Source organism: Eschrichtius robustus, chromosome 6, assembly GCF_028021215.1.
Source record: "Eschrichtius robustus isolate mEscRob2 chromosome 6, mEscRob2.pri, whole genome shotgun sequence".
Lineage (NCBI taxonomy): Eukaryota > Metazoa > Chordata > Mammalia > Artiodactyla > Eschrichtiidae > Eschrichtius > Eschrichtius robustus.
Window position 1 is genome coordinate 87,585,545 of NC_090829.1, and position 27,250 is coordinate 87,612,794.

Genomic DNA, 27,250 nt, shown 5'->3' on the forward strand with positions numbered 1-27,250 from the left:
TTCTTGCTTAAGTGTTTTTTTTTCTTTAAGTTTTCATTTAAAATTTTACAAATCTTAGTGTAGGATGAAATATCCATGGAAGTGGTTGTTCCTCTCTATTCAAGAAGTTACTCTGGTGTTCGAAGAAGATTTTACTTTGCTCCCTTTCCATGACAAAGCGAAATATTAGTCGTGTAGTTTTTAAATACTTATTTCTAAGAATGGTTTTAAAATGATACCTTGTTGGGCCAAGTTATAAAAAAAAGTTTATAAATGAGAACAACACTTGCTACGCTTACATTTGTTTACTGTGAAACCCATCATAATTAAGATTATTCAGTCAACTTTGAAAATTTTTTTGACATTTGAATTGAATGATTCTTTTGCATATTATGTCATCTTAATCAGAAACGTCTAATTTACTAGACATACAGCATTTAAATAATACACAATTATTAAAACTTTTTAGTTTCAGGGAGGGAGGAGCAAGAGAAGAAAACCTCCCAAATAAAATATAAAACTGCTGTTTTGAACTTATAGGATTATGTATTGAGAAAGCATTCTACTTGTTCACCAAACTGAAAGGACGTGTTAGCTTGTTAGTATGTATTTTTAGTAATAAGGAAAGCAGAATTAATGACCCTCTCCTTGATCTTCCCTGTGCAAACTGTTGGTTTACAGAGTGAATTCTTGTAGTTTCCTACTAGACATGGGAAGGCAAGGAGAAAAAACTAAATCCCTGGGAAATAAATGATGATTTATCCCAACGAATAAAAATTAAGAAAAATCATGGTTTGGAAGACACATGTACAGTAAAAGCCAAAGTCCTTACCATGATCTTCAAGCCTATACTTGTTTGGTATATATATATATATATATATATATACTACTGGCTTTTAAGCAAAAGCCCTTGTTCACTTTCGCTTAAAAGCCAGTCTGACCTCTGTGTTATCCATCAAGCGCTCTCTTGCCTTGGGTTTTGCATTTGCTCTTCCCTCTGCCTGAAATGCTCTTCCCCCAGACAGCCCTGTGGCTGGTTCCTTTCCTTAAGGTCTCTACTCTATCGTCACCCATCAGTGCAGTCTTTGTTCTCTTACCATCCTATTTTAAATAACCATCTCTCTCCCTCCACCCCTGACCAGTTTCCTCTCCCCCATTATCTTTGATGACCATTTGGCTTTTCACCCTGAACTAGAGTTTAAACTTCTTATGAGGACAAGGAGGGGTATGGTCTATTTTATTCACTCTATGTCCCTATTACCCTATTATGTCCCTATTAAATAGTGCTTGGCATATAGTAGTTATTTGGTATTTTTTGAATCAATAATGTTCATAAATGAATCTTCATTTTTGTAGATTTCTACCACAAAATCTTGTATATAACTTAAACTTTAGAAAAATTCGGTAAGTAACATCTTTGCTTTAGAGGAGAGAATATTGTATAATATCTTGGTGGAGATGAGAATAATGGGAAAGTATTAAATGATTTAGGACTTCTAGATTTGGTTTCTAATATTACTCAAATGAGACATTGGCTGAATTGTAATATGTTTAAACATCTTTAAGACATTTTTCTGTTCTGTAAAATAATATTTCGTCATTTCACAAAATTATTTTGAGGTTTAATGTTTGTATAAATCTTTGAATGTTTTTCCAAAGAGCTTTGCTCTGTTATAGCACTGATCACATTATATTGTAATTACTTTCATGTCAGTTTCCTCTGTTATACTTACATATTCCTTGAGGTCAGGTACCAGTGACAGATTGTCCTTTTGCACATGCTCCATTACCTAGATGGGTACCAGGCAAATAGTTGCCCACAAACATTTTTCAGTTGAAAGTGAGAGATAGTGTAATACTGTTATTCTTTTTATTTTCTTTAGGAATCAAAGTTTAAGGAAACAGGTGTTATCACCCCAGAAGAGGTGAGTATTGATGATATCAGTATAAAGCTATTATATTCTACAATTACATAAAACTGGGTGGCTTTTGTGTTTTATAAGAAAACATCTTGAAATTTAATCTTGATTTGAGTAAAATTAGATCCTGTTGACTATATTAGCAATTTTGTAATTGTAATTACAATTTTGTAATTGTAATTACAATAATAGCAATTTCTATTTCCCATAAAAGAACATGTAACTTCCCTCTCAGTTTGCCATTTCTCATATTTTTCTGTAGTTTCTCTTTATTTAGAAATGAGGGTGGGAGAGGAAATGGAAAAGATTCCTATAGTGACTTATCCTTCACTCATATTTGTATTATATGGAGCTGTGCAGTGGACTCTGGTGTTTGTTGTCTTGCTTCTTTCTACCCCAAACATGAGTTTTCATGGCTTTCCATTTGGAAACTTTGTCTCAATGCTTGGATATTAAGTTTTCTATCAGTATTCAGCTTAAATATTTTATTGCTACATATTTAACATTGATTTTTTTTCCCACCATTCTTTCACTTTTTCTACTAACCGGACAATGATGAATCTGCTTAATGCTGAAACAAATGGCTCTTTTATAGGCCAGTTGTGTTTTATTGAACATTTAATATAGAATTATGTTTTGAGGAATCATTTTACTTGTTCACTAAATCTATATAATAAGAGTATTGTCTTTCCTTTAGGTAGTTTATTTTGTTGTCTTTAGAGAAATACATTCTGGTCTAAATATCCTTTTGGACTCCAGTTTTATGAATAGTTACGGTTACATCAGACTTATTTTTTAGTCTTAATGAATGGCAAATAATTTATTTAAGCTTCACCTTTAACTCTCATTAAAAGTACCAGTCATTGGCAATGGAACTTTATTGAAATGAGCCATGTTGTATGATCTGGTTGTAAATTCCAAGACCTCAAGCCAGGGAATTAACCGATCTTTTAGTTTCCAGTTGTGATGGAATCTCTTCAGTCCCAGATCCTTGTAAGTTCAAAGGATGGTGTGCCTAACTGACTATTTTATCTAAAATTGTCTTTATGTTTAGTGAAGACACAGAATAGTATGGCAAAACCTAGAAGACCTGCCTTCTAGACCCATTTCTCTAATTTCTCCTATTCTGACTCAGGCAAATCAATTTATCTAGGCACAGGCCTCATGTTTCCTCATCTTTAAGATGAGGGGTTTTGACTCGACATTCTCTAAAGAACCCAGTCTCCCTTAGGCATCATGAGTTTAATACCTTGAATGCCAAATAAAACTAAATTTTGAGCTTAAGGATATCATTAACGTTCTTGAAACTCCGGATCTAAAATAAAGAGCAGAGATGAAAGTGTGCTGTTTTTCTTGTACTCTTCGGCTTTATCTCCTCTATGTGAAAATGGCTGATTAGTAAATAGATAGTTGGATTTAGAGATACAAGTCTGTGGTCATTGAGTAGAATTAAGCAAACCATTTTAAAACAGCTACTAATCCTACAATGAATAACTCTTACACTTAATTGTATCATGAAGTGATTTATGAATTTCCCCATTTTTAAACAAATGCAAGGCAAAAACTAGCTCAGCTGGGTACCAACCACATAATGCTGAATTGAGATAGAGTGCAATTATGGGATTTAATTAGATTAGAATGAGTCTAGAGGAAGAAAACCAGAAGACAAAATGCTTTGGATCAGTACTATACTGAGTTGATCTGTTCATTTGTTTTCTCTTACTGTTTCTGGGCTTCTGGCTGTCAGCCTCTAACTATCTTTTTGTTTTCATTGAGAGATGTGGAAGTATTGTGTTTAAAAATAAGGACAGGCATTATCTAATATGGTACTGTCTGACTAAAAATACTTTAATGTACAACATGTGTATGACTTGAGTAAATAGAGTACTAGTAGTAGAGGATAGCTTGAAGAATAAAGTTGCTCATCAGAATGTTAATATTGATTCTACCTTGTTAAAGTTATTCAGTCTTACCCAATATTTAATCACTAAGAGAAAGCTACTGTAAGCAGTATTGAGAATTTAGAAACTTGAATCTTTTCATTTGAACATAGGAAGCATGTAATAATAATAATGGCCACTGCTAATGAGAGCAGATATACACATGTACTAAATATCATTAGTAGCATAGCAATTCTATGTTCTTTTATATTTTTCCTTATCTTCTAGTGTTTTTGTTATTTTTTCAATGGATGCCACCAGAGGTGCTGGGGAATAAAATATTAGAGTCTTGTGATCTCAAGGCAGTATCATTAAAGAATTTTTATGTTTTTAATTCTTTGTTTTGCTTGCATTTTGTTAAATTAATACTTTTTTGGTGATGATGAATTAGTTCCCAATAGCCGTAGAGTTCTGCAGCATCTTGTTGCAAAGACCCAAAATGCTTAAAACCTGGGGGAGAGGGTATTGCTTTCGTTTGGGTTTTTGTCTTTACCTAATCCCTTTAAGTAGTAAAGAAATTATTTAAATAAAAGAACAGAAACATTGTGTAAAGTTACTGTTGGGAGTATGCTGCTAAATCTTATCTTGTTAATCTATCTTCTTAAAAGAAGTTACTGTCAGAACTCTTATTTTATAGAGTTTTATTCTCTCAAAGCAGAATATCATACATAGACATACTTTTCTCAGAAAGACATTAGAAGGTTAAAGATAACATAATTTTTTGCTGTGTAATAAACCCATGAACAATACATGATTTTAAGTTAGAGCTGTTGTGAAATAGTAATTGGGGAAGTATGTGTGCATATAGCTTGAGTTGGGGCACTGCAGTTATGTTCAACAGACTTTCATTTTCTGCTCTCAAGAATAAGCAGGATTTCTCTCTTGCGACAAGATCAATCCATGCTCATGTATAATGGAAATTCTCAGAAGATTAAACTCTTTCTTCCTGAGTCTGTTTTCCATTTCTGAAGAAAAACAAAAATTTGTACAATGTTCAGCCTGCCCAGAAAGTCCAAGATTTGTTAGAGGATTCAATTTCTTAATTGTCTTGGTGTTTTCTGATTCAATCCAAAAGCTTCTAACTTTTTCCCCATTGTTTGGCAGTACATTTCTCACTTTTATTAATGATTCCTTTAATAGTGTGAAAAGGCTTTCAAAATTAGATGTTACTTAAATTTTTTTTAAATGAGGAAGAAAAACTGTGTGCACTGTGATGTAATAAACTATTCTTACATCATAGACCTGTAGTTATTTAGTAATTTTTTCAAAGATCTTTATTGACTTTTCAACCATTAGCAAAAATCGTTCTACATTTTATTCATCCATAAAGTGGTTTTTGGCATTTTAAAATCCTGTTATGTTACCCTTATTCATTTCATGGTACTGTATGCTTTTGGCATTATCTAAATCCAGTGATTACAATTGAATAAAAAAATTAACAGCACTCAATATTTTTTCTTCCAAAATTAATGTACATTTTCATGGATGTTAAAAATTTTGTACTTTTAATAAATATTCAAAAATAAATCTTTAGGCTGGTAGAGCAAGTTGGTGCTGTTTGCATTTTAATTGATTATTTTGAATCAAGGTTACACAGGATGATCCCTTTGGTATTTTGCCACCTTACATTCAATGATGTTCAATTTTTCTTTTTTCCTTTTTTCATATTTCTGCTAAATCTTCAATAGTTTGTGGCAGCTGGAGATCACTTAGTCCACCACTGTCCAACATGGCAATGGTAAGTACTCTTGAGTGAGGAATAGAAAGTTTATAAAAGGTGTGACTTCATAATTTTGGCAGTTTACAAAATAGATTAGTGCATGAAAATTAGAATGACCTGTTTAACCCTCCTCTAGTAGATTTTTCTATTAAATAGTGCTCCAGTGTTGCGAAAGTAAAATAAATGAAGAAAAACTGAGCATTATGCCTGTTTTGGTTTGCTCTGTTAGCACAGAAGATGGAGATTTTTGAGAGAAATGCCTTACTTCCTTTACCAGTATTCCGTTTCTTTATAGTGTCTAAGTCTGTTCTTGTGGTGGGTCTTTAAAAAATAATTTTCAAAAGTTTAATAACTTTGATTAGCTTTTTTTTTCTGTTCATAAGCGTAATATTTAACATCTTTATTGGAGTATAGTTGCTTTACAAGGTTGTGTTAGTTTCTGCTGTGTAACAAAGTGAATCAGCTGTATGTATACATATATCCCCATATCCCCTCCCTCTTGCGTCTCCCTCCCACCCTCCCTATCTCACCCCTCTAGGTGGTCACAAAGCACTGAGCTGATCTCCCTGTGCTACACAGCTGCTTCCCACTAGCTGTCGGTTTTACATTTGGTAGTGTACATATGTCAATGCTACTCTCTCACTTCGTCCCAGCTTACCCTTCCCCCTCCCCGTGTCATCAAGTCCATTCTCTACATCTGCATCTTTATTCCTGTCCTGCCCCTAGGTTCATGAGAACCTTTTTTTTTTTTTTTTTTTTTGGATCCCATATATACGTGTTAGCATATGGTATTTGTTTTTCTCTTTCTGACTGACTTCAGTCTGTATGACAGACTCTAGGTCCATCCACCTCACTACAAATAGCTCAATTTCATTTCTTTTTATGGCTGAGTAATATTCCATTGTATATATGTGCCACATCTTCTTTATCCATTCATCTGTTGATGGACACTTAGGTTGCTTCCATGTCCTGGCTATTGTAAATAGAGCTGCAGTGAACATTGTGGTACATGACTCTTTTTGAATTATGGTTTTCTCAGGGTATATGTCCAGTAGTGGGATTGCTGGGTCATATGGTAGTTGTATTTTTGGTTTTTTAAGGAACCTGATTAGCTTATTTTTCAAATTAAGAAGTATTGGATTTTTTTATGACATTAATAAATGCAGAATTTTGCAGAATCTTACGGTTCTTTACCATAAGACCTTCTTTAAGGTTCAAAAGTTTCTCCCCTTTTTAGGAATGAGCTCAAAAGTTGAAAGATTCATGATACCAAATAAAGTCTTAATTGGAAATCTACTTGTAACAGACTTTTACAATTTTTATTTTCCTCATTAACTTTTCTTTTAATTATAAAGTAATTTAAACAACTAGCAGTTCTCATAATGTGTTTTTTAAATATCTGAATAATAACAGAATGTTTTAAAACAAATTCAGTTTCATTACTTTGAGTACTTATGGTAAAAGCACCTGGCAGTAGCTGCAAAATTGATCCCAATACTGGCAGACTATTTTAATTAGGCTAGAATTGTTTGGAATTATCGTCTTGTTTGGATATGAGTGGTTCAACTTGTTACATCCTTTTTTTTCCCTCAGTGACACTTTTTCAATTGTAGTTGAAAGGTAGAGTTTTGATTTGGGAGCAGGGGTTCTAGAATTAACAAGATTCTAATTGATAATGTTTTCCTTAATATCTAAAGAGCTTAAATAATTAAACTATAAATCACAGTTAGAATTCTCTTTCATCTGTGGCCTCTTCTGTTACCCTTAATTTTTTTTTTTTTTTTTTAAACAAGTCCTTGCCCCTCTGTGAGTTTCATGATTCTGTCTGTCCCCTCTTTGGGGACCGTGGGCCTTTTAGGATCTGTAAAATAATAAAGTGGGTTCCTGGACTGTTTTCAGTATTTCAAAAAGTCAAAGAGAAACTGCATTTGTGTCACCGAGCCTTTGGCCATGGCCCAACCTACCCTTAATTTTTATGCTTAACACATATCCAAAATAGTTCTTACTGCTTTTGATCAATTGCTCTTTATCTTGTAGAACACTGTTTTTTATGTACCAAGAAAGGCCGAAATGTCAGGTTCATTTATTTTTATGTCCTTGTCTTTCCTATGTGTATTTCTGTTCCATATTTTAAATTATGTTCATATCATAGAAGCTCTCTGATTTTAGACTTTTTTCCTCCCTAAATTGTTAAAACTATATTTAGCGATGTTGTGGTCTACAATATGTATGTATATTTCAAGTCATATAGATATATAAAATTTAAGGTAATAGTCATTTTATGGAAAAAGAACTAAATAAGGATTTTCTTCAATACATGTGTGATAGATACACATTTTCTTTATTCAGATTTCTTTGTTGAAGCCCTTAGTTGTCTAGTTAGTTTAGTTATATAATTTATAGTATTGTTATAGGGGTTGGTATATATGGACAGGATCTTCTTTTAGCAGGTAGTAGTTTATAGTTCCATTTCATAAATTGTGATGGTTTAAATAATTTTATTGTAACTTAGAACTCAGTTATATCACACTCCAATGTCTATACTTCTGGCTAAATTGTTGGGGCCAAAGGAACAAGTCATTTTAAATCAGTGCTAGAAACAGACCATTTCTATGCTATACGTTCCTGTTTACAGGTGCCATCGTGACTGTATTATATCATCTTCCTGCAGAACTTTAGGCATTGCCATGATGTTGTTGAATTTGACACTTGGAAAATGTGTAAAGATACTAGAAGCCTGCCAAATAGTTTTAGGACATTTCCTGGCTTTATCTTTTGCTCAAATCTATGGTTTGAAGTTTAGACTGAAGCTTAAGACGGCAGCAGAACTCAAAATTTGTGCTCATTTATATTTGTGACAGATAACACATGCCACTCTAGCTCTGACCAGTTCCCCTAGGTGACCCACAGAAGAATCTTTGAACAAATTTCTTAGTGAGATATTCCAGAGTAGCCCCCCAAAATCAAATAGCTGGCTGTGACCCACAGAGGGAGCAGTGTTCAAGAGCAGGAGCCCTAGAGTCACTTGGCTCCATCCTGGCTCTTCTACCTTCCGGTTTTGTGACTGTGGGCAGCCCGACTTCTTTAAGCTTTTGTTTACTTACTTATAAAATGGGACTGTAAATATTACTCACTTTTTAGGTATCTGAGGATTATATAAAAATACTGCATGTTAGAGTTCTAGGTCCTATACTTAATAAGCACTCAATAAAAGGATATTTTGTTTGTTACAACCATTATTATTCTCAACATTATCATCTTGTGATTCAAAGCATCTTTTATCTCTTAGTTCCAATTTTAATGCAGTGGTAGGAATGTGGATCTTGTGAACCACCTACTTTGTTACGTAATGTCATGGAGCTATTTTTCTGCCTCCTCTTGGTCTTCAGATGAGCAGTACTTTAAGATTAAAAATCTGAATGAGATTATATTTGGTTAGAGGCAAACACAATAGTTGCATAATATAGTTCTGTATTATTCTACCTTTTTGTGTAATATTGAATCCAAATTCTTTTGGTCTGTCTGCATCTCTTGGTACATTTCACTTACAATAAATATTGCTGTGCTCTTCATTGCTGTGACGTATGTCACTTATGGCATCCTTCCCAAACCAGTCCTAAAATAATTTTCTCAGGGGTGTGGATTGTGTAGTGTTGAGATTAACATGTGATATCTTCTGTCTTTGTCTTTTAAAATATTTTTTGTATTTTGGTGCTTTTCACTCTTTTTAAAGGGCTACAGGGGAGGAATTGAAAGTGAAGGCTTACCTACCATCAGGCAAACAATTTTTGGTCACCAAAAATGGTAAGAATTATGTTGTATATATTAGTTAATTTTGCGCAAAGAGTTATATTTTTTAAAAAACCTTAGCACTTGCTGATCGTAATTCATGCTTAAAGCGGTACTTGCAGCTTCCCTCAGCCAGAAATTTGGAAATTTAATGAAACTATGGATTTTCTATGGGTAGAGTATTTTTTCCATACTTGATTTTATCTCCTTCCTTTTTGTTATTTCTTTTTGCCAAAAATGTCTAGTTTTAAGATATGAAGGAAAAGAGCTTTAAGGAAAATTGGGCTTTTTTCTCATTGGGCTTTTTAAGCAGCCTTCATAATCATAATCTTTTTAGCTATTTTAATCATCTTTAGACTTAAATTTTTTATGGAAAGTATAACTGATACTATCTTTGATATCTAAAATCTCAAAGCTAGAGGTTTTATTGTCCATTGTGTCATTGAAAGATTGCCTATAGGCACAAAAATGTTTCTGAAACAGGTATTTATGAAGTTAATGAAGTTATTTATGAAGCTAATTTGAAAACAACATCAAAAGGTTGTTACAGTCCCTATCTAATCACATAACAATACATTGATTTCTATTCTAATTTGCTCATTATAGGAAAGGGAAAACATGTACAAAACATCAGTTTTTTATTTCCTACAGTATATTTTTTGATAGGATTGGTCATTTATGTCTTGCTTGTTTTAAAAAAAAATCAGGAGATTAATAGCATTTTGTTGACCCCGTGTCGTAATGTTGTTACCTTATAATTTTTCAAATTTTAGGCTTATATGAATTATAATACCTGTTAATCGATGCATTTGCTATATGAAAAACTTGGCACCAATTTGTATAAGAGAGTAAAGTTTAGCAGGTTAGTGAACTTTAAACTGGTTTATCCATTATGAATAGCTGGAGCTTAAATATGAATTATGAAATACATGTTGAAAGTTACTTTAGCATTGCAAACCAGAGGTCACCTCTACCACCTCCGAGTGTGACAGGTGGTGCCTCCATGTTCTGAGAGTAAAGCTGTTAAAATAGTATATTATTCATTAGCCTGAGGTTGAACAGTGTCACCTCTGACTTCAGCTTTGTTGATCTTCACAGATCATCAAGGTAGAGAATATATAGAACACTCCCAGTAGAGCCTTTGTATTTGTCTTCTAACAAATACAAAGGGATTTTGTATTTAGGGAAAGATAAGTGTGGTCAAATAATTTTGTCTGTGGGTTGAATGTATCTCTTAAATTAAGTACTCCTATTAGAAGTAAAATATAATATTTACCTAATATTTTGGTGGCAGAAATATATTTTATGGAATAAACTTTCTCTTTTTTTAATGGATTTATAGGAAGCAGATTATCTCCTAGTAACTGTTTTTGCCATTTTTTTTATAGTGCCATGCTACAAGCGGTGCAAACAGATGGAATATTCAGATGAATTGGAAGCTATCATTGAAGAAGATGATGGTGATGGGGGATGGGTAGATACTTATCATAATACAGGTAAGAGGAGAATAGAATGGCATGTATTTAGTTTAAATTGTTTTAAACTCCTTTATAATCTTTTATAGCAGCCTTGATTTAAAAAAAAAAAGGCTACATAAAGGCATATTATGACTTAGTTTTGTTTTTTTTTTTTTTTAAAGATATGAATCCTTTCTCTTTTTTATTAATTAATTTATTTTATTTTTGGCTGTGTTGGGTCTTTGTTTCTGTGCGAGGGCTTTCTCCAGTTGCGGCAAGTGGGGGCCACTCTTCATCACGGTGCGCGGGCCTCTCACTATCGCGGCCCCTCTTGTTGCGGAGCACAGGCTCCAGACGCGCACGCTCAGTAGTTGTGGCTCACGGGCCTAGTTGCTCCGCGGCATGTGGGATCTTCCCAGACCAGGGCTCGAACCCGTGTCCTCTGCATTGGCAGGCAGATTCTCAACCACTGCACCACCAGGGAAGCCCATGACTTAGTTTTAATAAAGAAAGTATGTTCTGAATTTAAATCTAGGATACTAAAAACAAGTTTTCTTCCTCTAACTCCTAGAGAATAGGAGGTATATCAAATGTAGTGGTAGAGCAGGGTTTCCCAGTCTTAGTACTATAAACATTTTGGGCAGGATAGTTCTTTGTCATAGCATTTTCTGTGCATTGCAGAATGTTTAGCAGTATCTCTGGGCTCTACCTACTAGATGCCTGTCACATCCTCCCAGTCGTGACAACCAGAAAAGCCTCTAGACATTGCCAAATATTCTGCGAGGGGCAAAATTGCTACTCTCAGTTGAGACTCACTGCAGTAGTCAGAGGGCTAAATAATCTGCACAGGAAAAAGTACCTCATTAAGTCCGTTTCTCCTCTTCTCTGAGTAAAGGATACTGCCATCATTTCCTTATGATGATATAGAAACAGATTTAGGACTTGAGCTCCTTGATTTGAAGCTCTTTTGTTCCTTAATGAGTTGAATGTTGTTATGTCAAGGCCTAGAGAAAATAGATTGAACAACTTCTTAAAATAATTTCAAAAATCATCCTCTTTTCTCCACTGAGTAGTGCTGTTGGACTTTTTTTTTTTTTCTTTTTTCCCCTGGATCTTTCCAAAATCTTTTAGCTACTCTGCTTTAGTCTTCACATGACTGGGAGATGTGAGTAGCACATCTGTAGGAAATTGCCTGTTGACTGAATAGAGCCATTGGTTATAGCACTGTATTTCTGATATCAAGTTAGTGAGTTTCTCAAGTTGTCTAGTTGTATTTTATTCCATAACCCCTACCCCAAAATCCAGGTACATATTTACAAGGCATTCATCACAGAGATACGCAGGTGTCAGAATGATTGGATTGACAGAAATCTATTACAGAAATTCTACAACTAAAGAAATGTTTGCCATGTTGACAGAAGACAAGTAGCATCATTTTCTTACATAGAAAGCAACATAGTATTATACTTCAGTTAATTTGGTGTACATAAATTCTAAGTAAAGTTTATGAGAGATACACTTAGAATTTTAGGTTTAAACTATATTCTGATTGGCTTAAAGCAGTGCTTCCAACTGACTCACAAGGCTAGGTACCTGGTTCTTTATTCACCTCAGTTCCCTTTGCTTCATCACTGCTTTTCTTCTCTCAGGATTCTTTCATTTCTATTAGCCCTGTATTAGTCATGGTTCTCCAGAGAAACCATGGATATAGATATAGACAGGTTTGTTTTGAGGAATTGGCTTACGTGATTGTGGAAGCTAACAATTCTGAAATGTACAGGTCAGGCCGGCCAGCAGCCTGAAGACTCAGGGAACAGTTGATTGCTGCAGCTGGAGTCTGAGGGCAGTCTGGAGGCAGAATTAATTCTTCTTCTTTAGCACTCAGTCTTTCTCTTAAGGCCTTCGACTGATTGAATGAGGCTCACCCACATTATGGAGGGTAATCTGCTCTACTCTAAGTATACTGATTTAAACGTTAAGCACATCTAAAAAATACCTTCACAGCAACATCTAGACTGCTGTTTGATCAAACTATGGGACACAATAACCTACCCAAGTTGAGTTGACATATGAAATTAACCATCACAGCCTTAATAGAGTATTACCTTCATTAGAATCATTTGAGCTTTCTTTTTCTTTGCCAGTATGTCCTACTTTTCGGAGAGTCTGGTTTAATGGGATACTACTACATTATATTTAAACGGATTGAAGAGGTTTATTTTCTTGTGTTTCTATGTAGTAGATTCAGTGAACTGTTTTATAATAGCAATTTATTATGTTAATATTTGGGCTTTACTGTTATAAAATAATCATACCTATTATAAAGTAATTTCTAGAAAAACTACTGTGAAGTAAAAGTTTTATGCTAGAGCTGTGGATTGTGACATTTTCCATCTGTGAAAATGAGTCATTCTTTGGTTTGGATATATTGAACAGATACATCAAAGCTTTAGAAGATTAACAAAAGAGCAAAGCATATTTTGTATTCAGGGTTTTTTTTTCTTTAATATTTCCCATCCTTGTTGAATTATTTAATTGAGAACACTGATGGGTATTTTGAATTAGAAATATTATTTAACTGACTTATGATGCTGCCATCTGCTTAATGTCACTTTCATTGAGATAAGTAGGTTCCAAGGTAGTTGCTTAATGAGGTGCACTGGACAGAGCATTGAACCAAAAAGGTGTGGGTTGAGTCCCAGATGATTCATGTAACTGTCTGTGAGATTCATGCAAATTACTTTCTTTTTCTGGAGACTTCATTTCTTTATAGGGAGAAATCATTACCTTATAGAATAGTGTTTGTAAGGATTATTTAAGATATAGAAACAGGAAAATAGAAAGTCCCATATAAACCTGATATGATATTACTACCTCTGAATGTCCTGGATTTCTGAAGCAAATAGCACATATTTTTTTAATTTTTTAAAATTAATTTATTTTATTTTATTTTTGGCTGTGTTGGGTCTCTGTTGCTGCGTGCGGGCTTTCTGCAGTTGCGGCGAGCAGGGGCTACTCTTTGTTGCAGTGCACGGGCTTCTCGTTGCGGTGGCTCCTGTTGTTGCAGAGCAGGGACTCTAGGCACGTGGGCTTCAACAGTTGTGGCATGTGGGCTCAGTAGTTGTGGCTCACGGGCGTAGTTGCTCCGCGGCATGTGGGATTTTCCCGGACCAGGGCTCGAACCCATGTGCCCTGCATTGGCAGGCGGATTCTTAACCACTACCCCACCAGGGAAGCCCCTAAATAGCATATTTAGTATAACCAGTATCTTGTTGAAAAAATTTCAGTGCAGGTTTAAATGTAAATACTGGGTTGGCCAAAAAGAGCCTTCGGTTTTTAAATAAAATTAAAAGACACATTTTTCATTTTCACCAAGAACTTTACTGAACAACGTATTCACCCTTCTGTTCCACTACCTTCTGCCATTTTTCAGGCAACTTCATAATTCCATCTTCCCAAAACTTTGTATCTTTTTGAGCAAAGAACTATTCCAGGTGCCTTTTACAGTCTTCCAGGGAATTGAAACTTTTTCCATTAAGAGAATTTTGTAAGGACTGAAATCAATGGAAATTCGAAGGTGCAATGTCTGGTGAATATGGCAGATGAATCAGAACTTCCCAGCCAAGCTGTAACAGTGTTTGCCTGGTCATCAAAGAAACATGTGGTCTTGCGTTATCCTGATGGAAGATTATGTGTTTTCTGTTGACTAATTCTGGACGCTTTTCACAGAGTGCTGCTTTCATTTGGTCTAATTGGGAGCATTACTTGTTGGAATTAATCGTTTGGTTTTCCAGAAGGAGCTCATAATAGAGGACTCCCTTCCAATCCTACCATATACACAACATCACCTTCTTTGGATGAAGACCGGCTTTTGGTGTGGTTGGTGGCCGTTCATTTCGCTTGCCCCACAGTCTTTTCCATTCCACGTTATTGTACAGTATCCAATTTTCACTGCCCGTCATAGCTTGTTTTAAAAACTGAACGTTTTCATTATGTTTTAGTGCAGAATCGCGTGTGGAAATACGGGCAAGAAGGTTTTTTTCCAGGGACTTCGCAGTGGTTAAGAATCCGCCTACCATTGCAGGGGACTTGGGTTCGATCCCTGGTCCAGGAAGATCCCACATGATGCGGAGCAACTAAGCCTGTGCACCGCAACTACGGAGCCTGCGCTCCAGAGCCCACGTGCCACGACTCTGAGACCCGCGTGCTCTAGGGCCCCCATGCCGCAACTACTGAAGCCCGCGCGCCTAGAGCCCATGCTCCACAACAAGAGAAGCCAACGCAATGAGAAGCCCGCACACTTCAAGGAAGAGTAGCCTCTGCTCGCCGCAACTAGAGGAAAAAAAAAAAGCCCGCACACAGCGACAAAGACCCAATGCAGCCGAAAACAAACAAACAAACAAAAAAGGTTTTTTCTGCTAATCTTATGTGGAACCCAAACATCAAAGCGATTAACATAACCATGCTGGTGCAAATGATTTTCAACGCTTGATTTGGATGTTTTGCGTATGTTGGCTATCTCCCACATGGTATAACGTTGATTGTTCTCAATTAATGTCTCGAATTGATCGGTATCAGCCTCAACTGCTCTACCTGACCATGGAGCATCGTCCAGCGAGAAATCTCCAGCACGAAACTTCACAAACCACTTTTGACATGTTCGATCAGTCATAGCACCTTCTCCATACACTACACAAATCTTTGTTTTGCATTTCTGTTACGTTTTTACCTTTCTTGAAATAATAAAGCATAATATGCCGAAAATGTTGCTTTTTTTCTTCCATGCTCAACAGTAAAATGGCAACACAAAAATTCACCAATTTTGATGTCTTTTTTTTAAATGCATGCTGATATGACAGCTGTCACATACAGTCTAACAAAATTGTTTGGAATGAAGTTAAAGATAGCTAAGTGCTACTGGAGCCATCTTATGGAAGAAACCGAATGAACCTTTTGACCAACCCAGTATGACTCCTGTAGTCTCTTAATCTGTTCATTTTCTGCGGATGAATATTCGTTTAGATAGACTCACACAAGGAAAGTAAATAAGTGAAGAATAGTAAATGCGGAATGATAGAGTAGGATAATTTATGGTAAAATATTAAATTGGTATTTAAAAATTTTTATTTTATTTTTAATATGAAAGGTGCCTTTGGGATTATTTATTCCTATTAGAGTTCATTTGTAAAAGTGCTGCTAACATTGCCTCCTCGTTTCAGAGAACTTTGAGAATTGAGGTAATATTAAGTATTTTTATATTTCTTAAATCAGGTAAATGGAGGATGTTTACAACGTAATTTTAGTTATATTTTGCTGAATTTTAAACAGGTATTGCAGGAATAACCGAAGCAGTTAAGGAGATTACACTGGAAAGCAAGGTACTGGTTGTTTACTTATGTTTCTAAATTCAGTGACCTAGTTATTTGCATGTATATTTATTTTGAGATTATTTATATCATTTTTATGCAAACTAATTATTTATTATCAAGCTCTTTTAAATTTCAGCTATTTTATTCCCTCTCATTTTTCTACATCAACATACCAAAACACTGCTGTTTCCCAGTGCTTCTCTTTTCTTTAATCTGTCAAATGGTTAAGAAGAACATTTTTTGAGATTGTAACTGGTTAAAATCTACATATTTTTCTTCTAATTGGGAAGATTTCTAGACCATTTTAAAAGAAACGGCTTTTTATCTTTAAGTACCAAATGGTCTTCAAGTGGAGGTTTTGAGGGGATTTATTTACTTGCTGATCAGTAGCTGCTGATGGTATCGTGTTTAAATTTGTAGTTTAAACATTAAGTAATTTACTCATTTCTTCTGTAATTTCTTAATTTACTGCTAATTTGAGGGATTCTTGTTTTTTTGTTTTATTTTTTGTTTTGAAAATTTAAAGGAAACTTTACGTCATCCAAAATCATGACATTTTGGATGAGTGGAAGCTAAATGGGTTTTATTGTACAGTTCATTTGAAGGAAGGGTAAAAATATATAATTGGGTAGAAATTTTCTCCTTGAAAGTTTTCAGTTAATTTAGACTATCTGTATTACATTAGCTTTTCCATTTCTAGAGAAAGAATGATTACAGTTGCCTTCGTATTTTTGATATAGTTGTTTGAAATAATATAAAAAAGAATACGAAATGCCTTCACCCTTATCTTTTCTTAACTGTTTTGTTCACAGTCAAATCTCTTAGAGGATAGAATATTTGGGCAGAATAATTGTGTTCCTTTTGTCCTTATGAAACATTCAACTACAACAGTTCCTACTTTAAGATAGTCTTCTTTATGTGTTTTTGTCATTTGGATCTTTTGGGATTTGTTACTGGGGCTTAACAGAAGGTGTTAGAAACCAAAACAATATTTTTTTTCCCTGCGTACAGTTTTATGCTTGCTAGGGATTTAAGGTTCAGTTCATTAGCCTGAGAATTCATCCTTTTGAAGTTTTACTTTTTGGAGAATCTGAATGATAAAGGAAAAATTACATAAATGGCTTTGCTGCTTCAGAAGCTCTTGTTTACTCCAGCCATTAGTATGTATGCTTCAGACTTTGGGAATGATAAATGACAGAGGAGTGTGGATAGCATTGTTTGATAGGTTTATGGTAATTCTTTTAAGAATTTTTAATAAATGCAATAATGGTTAATATGGTACTTTGTATCCCACTTAACATTCTTATGTCCTAGTAAAGGTTGAATATTTAGAATAATTTACAACTAGAATCTATCTTCCCTGTGACTTCCTGTTTAATATAGAATTTACATGATTATTTATAATTTAGTGCTTAGAATACTTGCTATCCAGAGTAAAATTATAAATTAGGTGAAACTAAATGTCCAATTTTTTTACCTACTACATTGACTTCAGATTTTTAGAATATTAATTTTGTGAAAATGTTAATTGTATATTAGGCTTGGCTTTGGTTAGCATTATTTCGTTCTAGTGCAAATATAGTTAAGAACTGAGATCTTATGTGTTCTAATAACTGTAATTGCTTAATTCAGTCAGGAATGTTAACAAATTAGAGAATATGATAGTATTTTATTTATAATAATAAATTTAACTTATAAATGTATCGTGATTTATAGATATATAGCTTTTTCTCCTTTAAGTGTGCAAGTTAACTTTGAATTGGTTTTCTAATACTAATGAATTGCTTAACCAGAAGTATTGTTTTGTTGGAAGTGCAACTGGCAACTTTTTTAGATGACACGGTGCTTCTATGATACTTTTATATTTTTCAGTCACAGCACTTAGCACATCACTCTTAAAGATTGGCTTATGGGTTTGTCATCTGAAGGAGGAGTTTCTTGAGCATAAGAAATATCTTATCACTCTTATTTTTACAGTGGTTAGTTAGCACTGTGCTGGCATGTGGGTGCTCAATATTTGAACTAATGAACATATTTAAGTGACTTTAAATATAATCAATTTCAAAGGACAGTATAAAACTCCAAGATTGCTCAGCATTATGTGAGGAGGAGGAAGAGGAAGATGAAGGAGAAGCTGCAGATATGGAAGGTATTCGTGTTCTGGATTTGCTTTAATCACAATAGAATATTGCTTTTAGAATTTATGTAATTGATGTGAGTTAAGAATTCTACTCCATTGAGTTCTAAATTTAACATTTAGCAGCCTAGAGAGGATTTGTTTAGTTTAAATTTAATCAGCACAGAACTTATCTTGGTCTTGGACTCTTCTACTTCACCCAGAGCATAGCCATGATAGCATTATTTCTGCTGAGATCAGTACTGATCATAAATCTTTAATGCTGGGTACAGCCGTAAGACACAGATTCTTAAGCTAATTCTTAAATTCTTTCAGAACAAAATTTGTTCTGGCATTTAGTATTTTCTTTTTCCTTTTTGATAACATCTTACTACTAAAACCTTATGATAGTGATTCTTAATGGGGCCTTTTGAACTACATGGAATCCCCCCACTGCTCCCTGAAAATCTGAAGTGCCTTCCTAGGATTGCTAGCTGAGACTCACTGCATTAGTGAATCATTGTTACAAGAGATCGAAACCCACTGTACTAACAGAACACAGTGATACAGGTCTAAAAGTATATGGCTATTCAAAGCTTCTTATTTCATTAGCATGATAATCTTTAATACAGGTGAAACCTCAGATATTTAAAATTAGATGAAGAAATTGCTGTCGTCAGGACAACCTCTCTGTTAAATCCAATCTGTCTTTATTATACTTACCTTCTTTGCATTATTTATTTGATTCTGTTAACCATTTCCTCCTCTTTTTTTTCCTCCCTTGATTTTTTGACACAGGATTTTCCTCCTTTTTCCTTGACTGTTTCTTTTAAGTCATCTTGCTGGGCTCTTTTACTTCTGCTTCACTGTTAAATGTTACTGTTTCATGGGGTTTCACTTTTTTTTTTTCTGCTCACTCCCAGGTAGATTTTTATCTACTCTTATGACTTCTGTAATTGAATACTGTGGTCTGGCACAGAATTGTTTACGACAGGAAAAATGGTGTATAAATTACATTAGATTCTCTGTGAGAGTTTAAATATGAATATGTGTATGTATAGAGAGAGGGTTAGTTGGAAAAAGGAAGAGGATATAAAAAAGACAGGGCAGGTATTTTGGAGGCTGTAAGGTGGCTAAATCCCCCCAATACATAGGATTTAGTGAGAGAGAATGCAAAAGTAGAAGGTAGTGTCAGTAGAGTTGAAGCACCATAATGGCAAGTGGTGTTCGATGATGAGGAGGTGACGGCATAGCCTAATCAACCAGAGTAGCCTTTACTTAAAAGTACCTTTTTCAGTTTTGTTTCCTAAATTACTTTTGAGTTTCTGTGAAACCTAGCTGTATATCTGTTCCTGAATTCTAGTAAGAGTCTTGTCCTTATTTCCATTGTATACTCCTATTCTTTGAGGAATTCCAAATGTGTTACTTGTAACCGAAATTGCTCACAGCAACGTCATAGACCATTTCTGCGCTCAAGACATCCATGTCTAAACCCCCAACCCAGATCTCCTGAACTTCACATCTACTTGTTTAGTTTCATTTCCACGTGGATGTCTCATAATTGTCAGAACCACCTTCTTGTACAAATACTCTTTCTGGGTTCCATTTGTCTCTGAATGGCATACAGTTGTCCCGGTTGGAGTGGGGAACCTTATGAATAAAGCACTGTTTTTAGAGTACAAGCTGTGGGACTGCCTTAAATATCTGGCAGCCTTTTAGTATGTTTGTTACATTTCCCTTGGATAGAGTTAAAGAAACAATTGCTATATATGAATTTTGCTTAAAACAGTGTTGTTGGTATCTAATATAACAGTTAATTTTCATCCATCATTCATCAAATATTTATCGAGCAATACAGTATCTATGTATCAGATACTGTATTTGGTGCTGGAGATAAAGCAGTAGACATGATCTCACGGAGCTAATATTTGATTTAGGGGACACAGACAAAAAACAGTAGATAAGCAAAACATATACTGTCTTAGATGGTTATAAGTGTTAGGGAGAAAAATAAAGGTGGGAGGGGATAGGGAGTCTTGTAGTACGATGAGTGTTGTAATTTTTAAATAGGTTAGTCAAGGAAGAACCTCATTGAGGATATGCCTTTTAAGTAAAGCCTGGCAGGAAGTGAACGGACAAGCTATTTGGATATCTGAGGAAGAGTGCAAAGGCCCTGAAGTGGGAGCATGTGTGGCGTGTATAAAATACTGCAAGGAGGCTCCTATGTCTAGAGAGGAGAGAGGGGAGAGTAATAAGGCATGGAGTCAGAGAGGTAACCCGGGGACAGGTCGTGTAGGGCCCTGGCATTAACTCAGAGTGAGACAAGAAGCCATTGGAGGGTTTTTCTAAGTAGAGGAACAACTGAGAACGCGATTTAACATCTCAACAGAATCACTGTGACTGCGGTGTTGAGAATAGAGTGAAGGGATAGGGACAACAGTTAGGTGGCTATCTTGATAATCTAGGCAAGAAATGACTGTGGCATGGGCTCGAGTAGGAATTGCAAGTGATGAGAAACTGCAGATTCTGGACATATTTTGAGGGTAGGGCCGAAAAAGGATTTGTTGCTGGATTGGATGTGACATGAGGGAGAGAGAGTACTCAAGTGTGACTCCAAGGTTTTTGACCCAAACGTCTGGAAAGATGTCATTATTGAGATGGGGAAAACTGTAGGAGTGAATGGCTTTGGAGGGGGAGTCAGGAGCTCAGTTTTTGACATGTGATATTTGCTATGCTCCTTAGTCATTCATTGGAGTCATAAGTAAACAATTAGGTATCCATGTTTGCAGTCAGGGAATAAATTTAAGGGTCATCAGCATTTAAAGCCATTGGGACTAGATGAAATCATCAAGGGAGTAAGTGTGGATAAAGAAGAGACAACGTCCAAGAACTGAGCCCGTAGTTACTGTAGATGATGAAGGGGAACCAGCATAGGAGATAGTGCAGGAGAAGCTAGTGAGGTGAGAGGAAAGCCAGGAAAATGTAGTATCTTAAAGGCTGAGGAAAGAAAACGTTCCAAGGAAGAGGGAATAAATCATGCCAGATGTTCCTGAGAGGTCAATTAAGATGAAAGCTGGGAATTTACCACTGGATTCAGCCAAGTGGAAGTCAGTGATGACTTTAACGAGCACGTTTTATGCAATTCTATAAATAGCCTTGTGCACCCTATGGAGTCACCTAAGGCTCTACAGTATTATTGTGCCAATTGGTATTAGTAATAGACTGTCGTAGCACAGACCAAGCCTTAAGCCTGCTAACTCTCTCTGGCTTTGTCACGTAAAGTGTCTGCCGCTTTAGAAGTATAGAATTAGCTCCCTCATGTTTATTCAATATCTTCAGTCAGAACAGAAGCAAAAACCCAGGTTTTGAATGGTACTCTGAAGTAATGTGTAATTTGGTTTAGGAAATTACTTTGAACTTGATTAATCTTTTGTTGCTTTTTTAAACAGAATATGAAGAGAGTGGATTGTTGGAAACAGATGAGGTTTGTAAATCAAGTTTTTTCTTTAGTTAATTTTTAATGAGTAAACTTGGGGATTAGTATTCTTAATATCTTGATCTATCAGATGAGTTTTTAGTATGTGTACATTGTTTACAGTATATAACATTTTAGCTTTACATTTTGTTATATCTGCTGTTGAATAAAAAATATATGGGATGGGAAAAATAGATTTTCTAAAACATGACATTCATAGTGATTTTAATGGTTGTAAATTTTTCTCCACTATTACCAGGCTACTCTAGATACAAGGAAACTAGTAGAAGCTTGTAAAGCTAAAACTGATGCTGGAGGTGAAGATGCTATTTTGCAAACCAGAACTTATGACCTTTACATCACTTATGATAAATATTACCAGACACCCCGACTATGGTTGTTCGGCTATGATGAGGTAAAAATAAAGACAGACATTTTAATGTAAATATTTAAAATTTTTGTGTTGAATTCTTTTGTCATTAGGCCCATGGATATATACTTTTGCCTTTTAAATTTTACAAATCATTTGTTTTATAATTTTGTGATTAATGTTGAGTTTTATTCTTATTTTGAAGAAACTGTGAATTATTCATTGTAACAACACCGCTGCTAAGAATTAAACAGAAATAATCTGTTACATTTATTTCTTGGTCCCTGAGCTTATTTATCCCTTCAAAATGTGAGGAAAATTGAAGTTGGTTTGTTGTATTAAATTTTGTTTGGGATTATATCTATTGGATATATAGGCATTTGCAGAATGATCATATTGCATGTAGTTTTTTTCCTTAAGAATTTCACTTAATAAGAATTAAAGGATAACTGAAATAAAGTTATAACTTCTTTAACCTGTCATTCCAATGACTATAAATGGGAAACAAGAAAATAAAACAAAATCGGCCTAAAAGATGTTATAAAGTTATAAAATGTTTTGATAGCCATGAACCTGCCTTTTTGTGGGATCTTTTCTCTATTAGATGGTGGCTGATGTCACATAGCCTTGATGGACAGACTCTCTCCTCCCTCCCTCCCTACTTGGTGTAAATAAATCCTTTGCCCAAAATAATCTGGTGATTCTAAATAGTATAGAATTCAGAACTGCAAGTGATGTGGGAGGTGGGGATAAGTGTAAACCCTGAAGTTTAGGCCTAAAAGTTTTTAAACAGTAATTTCAAAGCACTTTTTATGGTTTTAGCAACGGCAGCCTTTAACAGTTGAGCACATGTATGAAGACATCAGTCAAGATCATGTGAAGAAAACAGTGACCATTGAAAATCACCCTCATCTTCCACCACCTCCTATGTGTTCAGTTCACCCATGCAGGTGTGTCTGTGTGTGTGTGTGTGTGTGTGTGTATACTTCATGGATTTACTACTTGGGAGTCTGTATAAACATGGTGCCCGAACAGAAAAATTTACTTAATAAATAAAATTCTCTTTTGTCTTCCTTAGGAATGTTTTTGTGCTTAAATAATATGTAAGACAAAGAAAAAAAAAAACCTTACCAATTTCCTTTAAGTTTAAATTCATTAAGAATAATTTTTGTCCTTTGTGTGTGTTTAGTTACAGTATAGATCTTTGTGATTTCACTCCTGTTATTAGCTCCAAGAATACTTTGGAAGATCCTTTTTAGATTAAAAAATACTAATCATTTAGACATGGTTTGCTCTATTGTGATATATCTTTCTGCTAACGTGCAATGTAAAGTTAACTGTGCTTTTTCTAGGTGACCTATTTATCTCCTTTTATCGGTTAGTGAAGGGAGATGTATGTAGAATTTCTATTCCTTTACTTTTCAATTAAGAGGTTTTCAGCCCTACCAAATCAAGTACATTTTATAATTTGGGATTTCTTTGTATTAATGTGTTTTCACAGGGCCAAATAAGTGAAACTGAATCTATATATATGATCTGTTTAGAATTTTCCTTGAAAAAAAGTTACATGCTAAATTCTTTCAGTTATTTCTAATGGGTAACTTCTACAAATCATTGAGCAATTTTGGTAACAGTATTTTTCAGATACAAACTCTGATATTCCATTGACTAATTAGAGGCAACAGTCTTGTTTTAAAAAATCCTTTAATATTTTCTTCTCATTTTTAACAACCTTTTTATTCCAAAAATCTATCCCATAGGAAGTCTAGTTCATTTTTCAAGTTTATTTATGTTAAGAGTGTTAATAATGCTACCTGTGAAAAGTATTTCAAGAGTCATTAGTTTAAAACTATCTAAAATTATCTAATCTAAAAGGTTTTCATTTTTGAGAGTTATTTTTTTGGTTCCTCTTGTGGCTTGAGAGTTTAAGGACAGAGCTTATCAAACTGAGGCAGGTCTCTTTCTGAAGTATAAACTTTACTCAGTGGGAAAAAGAGATAAGTAATTTAACTGGTGATGTTAAACATTTTAGTAAATGACTGTATTATGGAATATAATGTAAATAAGGCAAAAAAAAGCTGGGGGCCTATAAAATGAGACTGCAAGGGCATTTTAGGCCTTGCCGTTGGCTGCCTCAGGTTATGTCTTCATATTCTCAGGGCCAGTACATTTATTCTCATCTTCTAAGTTGACTGCCTCTTTCATGAAGGTTGTACTCATAAAAATTGAAGTGGTGTTAATTAAGCCAGGATACGTGTAAAAGTTCATTTCTTTTGTACAGTGCCCTTTTCTCAAGTATATGCTGAGGCAATTACTTTGATGCCTCCTTTTTCTATAGCATAGGAGATTCACCAGTTGGCCACAACAAAATTTGTGGAAAACTTCAGATAAATATCCTTCTTTATATAAAGCCAAAAAATTTTTTCTAAATAGAATCAGATAATTTTAATCTGAAAAAAAAATATATAAACCTCTTAACTCTGACCAGTTGGCTTTTCTTTAACTCATTTTTGGTTTACTCTCTGTTAAACATTTAAAGAGGCAAAATCACAGCCTTATAAATATCTTTGTGTTTTTTTTGACCAGCTGTTACCATCTAGCTTTTTTGAATTTGCCTGTTTAGATTCTTTTTTGTTTCTCAGAGCAGAAAGCCCTTGCTCTGCATTTATGCCCTGGCATGATTTCCCTTTCTCTGATTTTCTGCCCTACCCCCCTTCCGCCCCCATTATAGGAAAGCTAACTAGTCCCATTGTGTTCATTTGTGACTACCATGGCTGCAATAAAACTGTCTGCATGACTCAACAATCTGGCTTGTTGGGGAGTAGGGAGGAGAGTATTTTACAATAGTACTGTTATATATTAAAATTAATTCACAGACGGTAACAACGTAGGTTTCTTCGCAAACAAAAACTTGCTTTTCCTACTTTGATCCAATTGATCTATACTAATAAGATATGTACTTTTGCTTTTAGGCATGCTGAGGTGATGAAGAAAATCATTGAAACTGTTGCAGAAGGAGGGGGAGAACTTGGTGTTCATATGTATCCTTACCTGTGTATGCGACTAGAGGCAAATTGCTTCTGGGATTTTTTTTTTTCCCCCCTTTTGGGAAATTTAGTATAAACTTTAAGTCACAGTAGTATAACTTATTTTAGCCCCGCATATCTGGAAGTCTTAGTGGAAGTCCTTAATTTATTTAGAAAATGTTACATTTTGATAGTTCTAGCCTTGTTCAGTTGATAAGCACATGTCCTTATGTGCACCAGTTAGCTCTGCCTTGTTACAGAGCTTCAGAGCAATATGTACTTCTAGGTAGCAGCTTGCCAAGTGCTTTTGTTTGTTGAGGCAGTGGCTGAGAGTGTGCAATTCCACAACTGTGAACTCTTTATGGAAAAGAAACTCAAAGCGCTTAATCTGTTGATGAAAGATGAATAACCTGTGAATTTAGAGGATAACACGTGAATATCTTTTCAAGTATATTTCTGATTTAACATGTTATCAAAAACGTACTTTTCTATCAGGTAAAAGTATAGTTGGGTTTTGTCAGTCTGAGGTCTCTGTGAAGCAAAGAAAGAATTCAGATTAAATAAATAGGTTAATTAAAAAGTAAAGCACCTGAAATCTATTTCAGGTAGTCTTCAAATATAGTATTTTCATTTTTCTCCAGATAAGAGCACCTCTTTATTTCTCTGGGGTTGACAAGAGGAATTAAGTAAACTACTAGATCCTGAAATACACGTACCCATAGCATGGATGCATCAAAAGCAGTCAAGAGTCAATGATTTAAATACCAAATAGCTTGAATTAGTTTGATGCTAGATTGACATTCGACTTGGTGGTTCCTGCCACTCAGTGTTAGATGGAGACTGAGGGGTCACCACTGTCTTGGAACTACAGATAACCTAAGCATTGCTAATAGAATGTGTGCCTCAGAGAAACATTGGGCTGGTTTGATACTGAAACAAACCAAGAACTTTTGGTCCAAACCAGAATTACTCTTAAAATTCTATTATGCATAATTTGAGCATTCATCTCTGTTTTGGAAGCTGTGTAGCAACTTGGAAGACTCTATATATAATTCATAATTGTCATCAATTCCCCTGAGAAAAATTAATCTCTTAATGTTTCTAAGTACAGTGGAACATAGAAAAACATTCAGGAATTTATTGAAGACAGTCCAGTATAGCAGATTTATTAAAGACTGTTCCAGTGTAGTATATGGCAAGTACATATACTAACCAAGAATCATTCCTTATGGAGGGTTTTTACTTATTTTTTGTTCTTTTCCTTCAGTATTTTTATATTCTTTACACTGTCTCATTTTCTAACATACTCTAGCAAACTTATAGGCAATAAAAAGACCATCTCCCACTCATTTAAACATGTACAACCTTGTCCTTATTTTTATATTAAAATATTTGGGCTAATATGGACTTGTACTCATTAAGAAGTCTTACATGCAAATATTAAATGCGGCCGGGTCAGTCATTCTTATAGAGAGCCTCATGTTGAATAGACACCAATTGCATGAATGAATTTTTTTAATATAATATAGTCGATTTAAGATTTTGTCTTCTGTATTTTTTCTGAGGAGTTATTGCGTAATAAAATGGATATTTACAATGTTAGCTTAAATCATAGAACTATTTACCAATCTGTTTTCCTTAGCTAAAGACCTTTAGGTATCTTCTAATTTTCTTGAAATTTGTACAAGCTGTCATTCCAACAATAGAATATGACTACACAAGACACTTCACAATGTAACAAAGAGAGCATAGACTCTATCCTAATTATTGGTTCTGATTTTTAAAGAATTAACCCATAGATGTGACCATTGACCATATTCACCGATATGTACAATTTCTCTAATAAAGAGAATTATATGTTTATGCATTAAATAAAAAAAAGTTCCACTACCAGCCTTATTTGTTTAATAAAAATGAGTGTAAAGAGACCATTTTTCTTCTTATCAAAAGGTGATAATTCTTTAAGTGTAGAAGTATCTCATACAGAATGATGATAAGAGTATTTTTGGTTCACACTTATGAGGAAGGTATTTAAATGTGTGATAATGTGAGAGCTGGAGCTAGAAAATACTGCATGCTAGACTCATCTT

The 27,250-nt window shown here is 34.7% G+C and overlaps 1 protein-coding gene across 1 annotated transcript in view; it reads left to right on the forward strand.

Annotated features, from left to right (window-relative positions):
* Nucleotides 1-27,049, forward strand: part of ATG3 (autophagy related 3) — a 28,526-nt gene extending 1,477 nt beyond the window's left edge. The window contains exons 2-12 of the mRNA XM_068546758.1: nt 1,863-1,904; nt 5,527-5,576; nt 9,292-9,362; nt 10,736-10,843; nt 16,133-16,182; nt 18,241-18,322; nt 21,739-21,773; nt 22,024-22,179; nt 22,957-23,084; nt 25,107-25,175; nt 26,817-27,049. Of these exons, the coding sequence (XP_068402859.1) occupies nt 1,863-1,904; nt 5,527-5,576; nt 9,292-9,362; nt 10,736-10,843; nt 16,133-16,182; nt 18,241-18,322; nt 21,739-21,773; nt 22,024-22,179; nt 22,957-23,084; nt 25,107-25,175; nt 26,817-26,898 (873 nt within the window). The 3' untranslated portion in view covers nt 26,899-27,049. The remainder of the gene's footprint in view (nt 1-1,862; nt 1,905-5,526; nt 5,577-9,291; nt 9,363-10,735; nt 10,844-16,132; nt 16,183-18,240; nt 18,323-21,738; nt 21,774-22,023; nt 22,180-22,956; nt 23,085-25,106; nt 25,176-26,816) is intronic.
* The last annotated feature ends 201 nt before the right edge of the window (nt 27,050-27,250 follow it).